The 7,849-nt window shown below is 35.3% G+C and overlaps 2 protein-coding genes across 2 annotated transcripts; one reads left to right on the top strand and one right to left on the bottom strand.

Annotated features, from left to right (window-relative positions):
- Nucleotides 1–518: 518 nt before the first annotated feature.
- LOC143573296 (uncharacterized) lies at nt 519–3,831 on the top strand. Its single transcript, XM_077058216.1, has 4 exons — nt 519–687; nt 1,814–2,515; nt 3,309–3,629; nt 3,713–3,831. The coding sequence occupies exons 1-4, from the start codon at nt 535–537 to the stop codon at nt 3,761–3,763; spliced, it is 1,227 nt and encodes a 408-aa protein (XP_076914331.1). The 5' UTR covers nt 519–534; the 3' UTR covers nt 3,764–3,831.
- A 795-nt stretch (nt 3,832–4,626) lies between these two features.
- On the bottom strand, nt 4,627–7,619 carry LOC143573302 (transcription factor bHLH49-like). The gene is made up of 8 exons (XM_077058221.1): nt 6,756–7,619; nt 6,292–6,540; nt 5,900–5,965; nt 5,732–5,800; nt 5,572–5,643; nt 5,274–5,477; nt 5,109–5,196; nt 4,627–5,016 (listed from the first exon to the last, which is right to left on the bottom strand). The coding sequence occupies exons 1-8, from the start codon at nt 7,464–7,466 to the stop codon at nt 4,979–4,981; spliced, it is 1,497 nt and encodes a 498-aa protein (XP_076914336.1). The 5' UTR covers nt 7,467–7,619; the 3' UTR covers nt 4,627–4,978.
- Between the last annotated feature and the right edge of the window lie 230 nt (nt 7,620–7,849).

Consider the following 7,849-nt stretch of genomic DNA (forward strand, 5'->3'; position numbering starts at 1 on the left):
TTGTTTTTAAGTTTACCTAGTCCTAAAAATTTATTAAAAATATACTTTTACACGCCATTGACTTTACTACTCTCGATTATGTCACACTCGTCGGTCCACAGTTAAATATTGGCTCATTATAATTAAAAGCAGGCTGGTTGTTGGCCTGCACAACCAAAATCAATATGTTAAAGCAACCAAATCATTATTACAATGACATGAAGTACTATACTGTCTTGTGCAGGCCAATTAAAAAACATACATACATGTGTCACCTTAGGCCGGCTGCAATAAGTGATCAAATCAACACAGACGGTTGCAACCTGTCGACGTTGAGCCAATTCAACGATAAAAACAACTAGTTTATTAAATAAACCAAGTCTTTTTCATTTCTAGAATACAAGCAACCAAATCAACATAGATAATGTCAACAAAAAACAAAAGTTTTTTAATGTTTTAATTTTTAAACTGCCTTATATGACAGTTAGGTGTCTGTTACCTTTCTTATAAGTTCATATTCAAGTTATTAACATTTTGTTACTACAAAATATCAAGATGGCTTCTTTCTCTATGGAAGATTTTGTGGGAACCGGATGCTTACAAAAACTTCTTCCGAAATTGTTAGACGATGGCTGGGACGATGTTCCGACGTTAAAGATAATGAATTCGGAAGATATGATTGCACTAAACATGACACAACAACAAAAGGTATATGATCCTTAGATTTATAAGTTGTATTGGCTTTTATTAATCCCAACTATCGTCTTCTGGTCGATCTCGGTCCCAACTAACGAATTGGCCGATAACAATCCCACCATTTGTTCCCAACAGTCTGCGACTAACGGAATTCTAACGTCGTTAGTTGCAGGCCGCCAGAAAAACGTTTTTGGCCGGAAAAAACATTTTCGTCCCAAACATCTTTTGGAACCCTAAAACCATTGTCGGAATCGGTTGAAAGTGCTCAAGTGGTGGTGGTTGGTTGGTGGTAGGGGTGGCAAATGTGACCCATTGGTTGTAATAAAATGTATATAACTGTTCATAATGGGTCAAACTGAAAAAAAAAAGAAAAGGATTGAAACGGGTCAAAACGGGTTGACATTTCTTGAGTTTTATATTTTTTTTTATTTTTATTTTTATGGAACGGGAAAAATGGAGGAAACGTTTTAGTTTTTTTAGTTTTTTAGTTTTTAATTTATATTTCGAGTTATGATTTTTTAATTATTTTTTTTGATTTTTTTGATGAGGGGTTTTTGAAATGGGTCAAAATGGGTTGAAGAAACCCCTCACTAAAATATTCAAAAAAATAATTAAAAAAATCATAACTCGAAATATAAATCAAAAACTAAAAAGGTAAAAAACTAAAAAGTTTCCTCCTTTTTTCTCGTTCGAAAAAAAAAAAAACCCTCAAGAAATGTCAACCTGTTTTGACCCGTTTCAATCATTTTCTTTTTTTTAGTTTGACCCATTCTGACCCATTATATACATTTTATTACAACCCATGGGTCACATTTGCCACCCCTAGTTGGTGGTGAGTCAGTTGGTGGTGGTGGCGGTGTTCAGGAGGTTTCAGGATGAGTTTTCTGGCAAAAAATGTGACTTTTCTGGCCAAAAGCATTTTTCTGGCAATCTGCAAGTAATGGTGTTAGGATTGTGTTAGTCGCGGACCATTGAGAACAAATAGTTAAAATATGGGACCGTTAGTAGCCAGTTTGTTAGTTAGGACCGACAACGACCAAAATATGATATTCAGGATTAATAAAAACCAATACACCAATTTATAATCATTAATCATCATATGTTTTCCTCTTACTAATAATACTCAAACTCCAACCAGGATGCATTAGAGATCAGATCATATCTTCATGATCGCGCGCTCATGCAATACGCAGACAAGCTAGAAGCGTCCGGAAACTGTCAAGCCGAGCTTCTAAACCTTGCAGCATCAGATCTTGCTACTAAATTCTCAATGAAAAGAGGACACATTGCACGGTTCATGGACCGCGGATCACAATGTGAACCTGATCCCATACCACGGTCATTTTCGCTCCCACCACGAAAACCAACAGGCCCACCGTCCCGGACCATAACAAGACCAAAACTACAAACCATGTCAACACAAAGCACTATAGCATATGATGCCACCATTGAGCAGTCTATAGCTGACTTCAAAATAAAAGACGGGTATGTTTTTAAAGGCGTTGTGGCTGCATTGCCCGATGAGCCACTCGCATGCGGGTGCATACAACCGCCACCTGTAGTTAATGATGTGGCAACATATTCTAGCATTGAGAATATATCAGTTCAGAAGCTGACTCCTGAGTATAAGATAGGAATGGAAAGGCTGGTCAAGTCAAAGGCGCCATCTATGCGTGCTGCGGACTTGTGGCGTGAGAGACCGACGCTGCTTCTTTGTATTCGTAGGCCCGGGTGTATAATGTGTAGAGCTGAGGCACATAAGCTTTATTCTAAGAAGCCTATTTTTGATGCTTTAGGGATTAATATGTTGGCTGTTCTTCATGAACATATAGAATCAGAGGTAATAAACTAGCTGCGTTTTATCGTGTTGGGTTGGTGAGTTGATGGCTGGCGGGTTGAATTGTTCAACCTGAATGTGACCCGTACTTTTATTCATGTCAAAAACGTCAACCTTAACCCACACACAATAAGGTCTTGTAACCCAAACAAAACTTTTTTAACCCCGTTTACCTAAACATGTTAATCGAGTTGACGGGCTGTAAAAGGTGGGTTAAACAGGTCAACCTGTTTAACTAAATGATTAAACAAGTCAACCCAAACACGACCTGCTTAACCCATTTAGGCTGTCAAATGGGTTGGTGGGTTATAGTCAAGTTGTAAACATGTTAATAGAGTTGTGTTGTAAAAAATGGGTTAAACGGGCCATACGGGTTAGTGGGTCGACATGTTTAACTAAACGGGTTAAACAGGTCAACCTGTAGTACAAGAACTGCTTAATCCATTTATGTAAACATGTTAAACGGGTTGGCGGGTGATAATAAGTTGTGGACATGTTAATAAAGTTTATTGATTGACTAAAAAGGCTGGCGAGTTTACTTGTACTAAATAAGTCAAACAAGTCAACATGTTTTTTAACAGGTTAGATATAGCAGGCAAAAACCTAATCATTCTCGTGTCATGTTCGGGCCGTATTGAAATTCGCACTCCTGATTTTACCTTATCCCATTGGTTAAAATGATATTAGAGTGGTCCCACTAGGTTCTCACAATTTTCAAAAAAAAAAAACCTCCAACTTTTATCATTTTCTGTTTTATATAACTTGTCAAGTTAATATAGTTAATGCATTAAACCAGGTAAGAGATTTCTGGCCCAGATATTGGGGTGGTGTTGTACTTCTTGACAAGAACATGGACTTCTTCAAAGCCCTTGGTGGAGGCTCATTACTCAAGGATAAATTCATTTCAGGGTTTTTATTTAACCCGCGAGCGCGCGCTAATTATAAGCGCGCCAAAGCCATGGGCATTGAGCAAAACTTTAGGGGTGAAGGTGAGATTAAAGGTGGACTATTTATAGTTGGCAAAGGAAAAAGTGGAGTTGCATATCAATTTATAGAAAGAAATTTTGGTGATTGGGCACCACTTAGTGAAATCATTGAGATTAGTACTAGATTGAAGGTATAATTTAGTTAGATTGGTTAATGTTACATGTTTTAATGTTTGTTACATTGTTGTTTTAACTTTTTTTTTTTTTTTTGCAGAATCAACAAGTATACAATGACGAATTGATAGCTTCGCGGGATTATGAATGAGTTGATTTTGGTTATGAAAAGTTTGGTTTTGGTTGTTAATTTTGTTTATGCAGTTTCAATTTTTTGTTCTTTTATCTTTACATATGGTTAAACGGTTTGATTACTAAATTACTGTAATGACAAAAAAATAAAAAATAATTTTGTGAGCTATTCGTGAGTAAATTATATAATACTGGTTGGTATGAGGAGTTGAGTCAGTAGGGGTGAGCACGGGCCTGCCCGTTTCGGTTAGGGGTTAAACCGAACCTATAACGAATGTGTTTTTTTTTTGGTTTGAATGTGATTAGATTTAAGGTAATTTCAATTAATAAATTTATTTACTTCTCATGTAAAATAAAATATTAACAATTCCCTTAATTTATAAAGGGAATAAGGGATGGCTAATATGTTATTTGTAAAAGAATATTATGGCTTATAAAAAACTAAAATTATATTTTTTTATAAAAAAATTATGTAAAGATTTGTTTTTTATAAGAAAAAATATATATATATAAAGGCTGGTTTTAGTATCAATATAATTTAGTTAATTCGGTTATTTACACGCATACCAATAACCCAACCATAAAAATCGGTTATCAAAAACAATTATGACGAAACAAACAATATCTCAGTCAGTTCGGTTTTTTCGGTTTGGTTTTTTCAAACATAACCCTAGTCCCTACATATAAAGATTCTATGTACAAAGATCCAAACATGTAAACTACAAACATTAAGATCCATATGCAAGAATCCAAACACACAGTCACTATGTTAACTGCCTGCTCCCTAACTAACCCACTCTCCTTTTCATTTATATTATCACAAATCTTGACTTTGACTAAAACCATAAACACTCAAAAGTCAACAAGAACATGACACAAATTTACTAAAACCACAAATCAATTTCACTAAAAACATGTTTCAAGTATAAAGAAAACAACCAAACTGTTCTAAAACAATCACATCACATATTACAAACAAAGATTTTAACAAAGTAAAACACGACCGGTAAGTCCAAATAATCACGGATAAAGATTCGTCGGTTGCTTTACAGTTCGAGTCGATAAAATCATATAACGAGCAACTCGATTCCCATCCGTGAGTTATGTATTATCACCTTCTCTTGCATTTTATATATAAAAAAGAATGGCCACAGATTAATTACATCACCCGGTGAACAAGATTCGACCCGAGATTCTTCTAATCTTTTCATGAAATGCCTAAATCGTCGGTTTTTTAAGGTTCGGCTTTTAGATGACCTGGAGGTGTAGACCCTGCATAAAATTTAAAGCCCATGGTTATACTATAAAATATAAATAAAATATTAAATTTGTAAAAATATAAATAAATCTTTTAACTAAAGTACCTAAATTTTGGCTGCTAATTGGAGTGCTAGGATTTAATCCCATTTGAACAATGTTGTGAAGCTCGTCGTCCCACGAACTAGGTAGGTCCTGTCTTCAAAAAATATGTTATATACTTTTTTTTAATGAAAAATTACGGTAAATAAATTCAATAAATAGTAATTTACCTGCGAAGCAGGATGATCTTTAAGCCCTCCACCGATAGCCATCAAATGAGAACTGAGTGTTCTTCTTACTGCATCCGAAGAGCTTCCAATATTAGGAATCCCGCCTTGCATAATCGCCATTTGTGATTGGTTAGAAGTATATGGCATTGCCATGTCACCACTAAAGCCAAGTGAACCAGATGATCCCAATCTTGATTCAAGTAACTAATTCAAATAACATTAAAAAACTTTGAATAACCTAGATTGAACGGTACTTATATTTGATTAATATTTAACGTTTTATAAACGTATGGCTTACATCTTTTGCTAGGAGTCCCTCAAGGTTAAAATTCATACGAGGATTAACAGTCGCGAGTTTCATCGACAAAAACTGCAAAATATAACTTTTTATTACATAAAAAGTGTAAAAAAAGTTTAGTAACTAAAAAAATATGACTCTTGGTCATTAATTATCATACCTCGACCTGTCGTTGTAACGACTGTACATAATTAATGATTTCATCCAGCATAACCGCTTTGCCTGTGACCTTAAAAAACAATCAAAATATATGAGACAAATGCAATGTATGTCGATGACAAATTCAAGATTTTGTAACTTTATAATAAATTTTATATCAATAACTAACCTTGCTACAACCGGGAACAAGGTCTTGAAGGAACTTCATTCTTTCACTGATCTTTTCCCTCCTCACCTATTATTATTAATATACAAACCATTAAGTTAAACAATTGCTTTTTCGGGGGGGTGGGGTTGGATACACACTTTTTACAACATCCAAACACACCCAAAAGTAAATGCAGCACTCCCATTTTGTACAACTATTACAAAGTGATGATTATGGTGAAATACAATATCCTTATTTATGACAATTATTGGACACATTAGATACTTTTGCCAACAATGAAACATATCCATTTAATCCACTTGTACCATTTACAACTTGCATTTATTTTGTCACATAAATAGAAAAAAGTATGAAATATAATAATCATAAAATATTTTGAAGGAAAGTCTTACTCTTTCTGCAAGACTATGACTATTGGTTGCTTGACCTCTTCGTGCACGCACGTGAATGTATTCTTCCTTTTGTACATCGGATGATTGAGATACTTGCTTACCGTGTTTCCCACTTGATTTATTAGCAGCCAAACTCGGGTTATTAATATTATTATTATTATTATCACCCTTCTGTTGAACTTCATTATTGTTCTTTGTCGCTTCACTAGGCGTTTGTGGGTATCGTTTGACTTGATTGTACTCACCGTCCTGTCATTTATGAAGAGTCAACAAAAGTCAAAACATCACATTTCTTCACAACTTAAAGAAACTAGTCGAAAGGACAAACACCCTTTATAGATTGCATTCAAGACATGTTAATTCAACCACTACAAGACTTTATAGATTGGATTTAAAAGATTAATTAGCTATTGCATAAAAATATAAAAATCTTTAATCAAGAATATGCAGTGATTAACACTTACATGATCATTTCTTCTTCTTTTCTTTGAGGAGTTAGAATTCTCATCTTGACCACCGCCACCACTGCCGCCGCCACTAAATTCACTTTCACCAGGCAAATTATTACCAGAAAAACCCGAACCGCCCTGTTTCGGTTGACTTTCATCATGGGTCCCACCGTCAACAGGCAAGGTCAAATCTTTAGGCCCATCACCGGACACCGATTTGAACCCGTTTCCTCCAAAACCCTCTTGCGGTTGCACGTGTAGTCGACTCGAATAAGGGCTCAAAGATGTTTCGGGTGCGGTGCCAAAAGGGTTTATTATATCTTCAAAATTTCCTGCACTAAATGACGATAACCTAGCTGCCCTTTCAATAAACCCCGAATCGGCCGGAAACTGAGATAACGCGTGAGGAAGCATTGCAGAACCGGCTGGCGGCAAGAACATACCCGGACCCCTTTTAACGACGGAATTCGGGCCCCAACCCATATCAAGATTTCTTGGATGGGCTAAAAGATTCCCCTTTCTAAACCCTAATGAGGATGATGATGTGGTTGCATTGTTTTGCATATTAAAATCACAAAAGCCCCCTAAATTTTGTGAATTTGTGGGATAAATCGACGCATTTGCAAGATCATTCGGGTTATTATTAAACCCCCAATCTGAATTGTAATGCACTTGTTCCTCATTTCCATTTCCATTACCCCCCTCAATTTCATCCTCACCAGCCATTAAAATCACCCCAAAAAAAAACCCTAATTTTCAACCCTCAAAATTAAAACCCTAAATTTAACCAAGATGATCCAAACATCAAATTGATCACAAGGGAGTAAAAAAGGTTGGAACTTTAATGATAAAGATCAACAAGACTGTTCCCAAATTGATGATAAAAAACCCTATTTTCAAATAAATCCCCAAAATTAAAAAAAGATGATCAAAACATCAAATTTATCAGTGGGAAGTAACAAAAGGTAGGAAATTTAATGATAAAAGACCATCAAGACTGTTCCCAAATTGATGATAAAAGAAACCCTAATTTCAACTAAAGCCCCAAATTGATAAAGATGATCAAAACATCAAATTTATCAGAGGAAAGTAACAAAAGGTTGGAAATT

Source organism: Bidens hawaiensis, unplaced genomic scaffold (assembly GCF_021521415.1).
Source record: "Bidens hawaiensis isolate Kalapana, Puna unplaced genomic scaffold, B.hawaiensis_p1.1 tig00001382_1, whole genome shotgun sequence".
NCBI classification, from domain to species: domain Eukaryota; kingdom Viridiplantae; phylum Streptophyta; class Magnoliopsida; order Asterales; family Asteraceae; genus Bidens; species Bidens hawaiensis.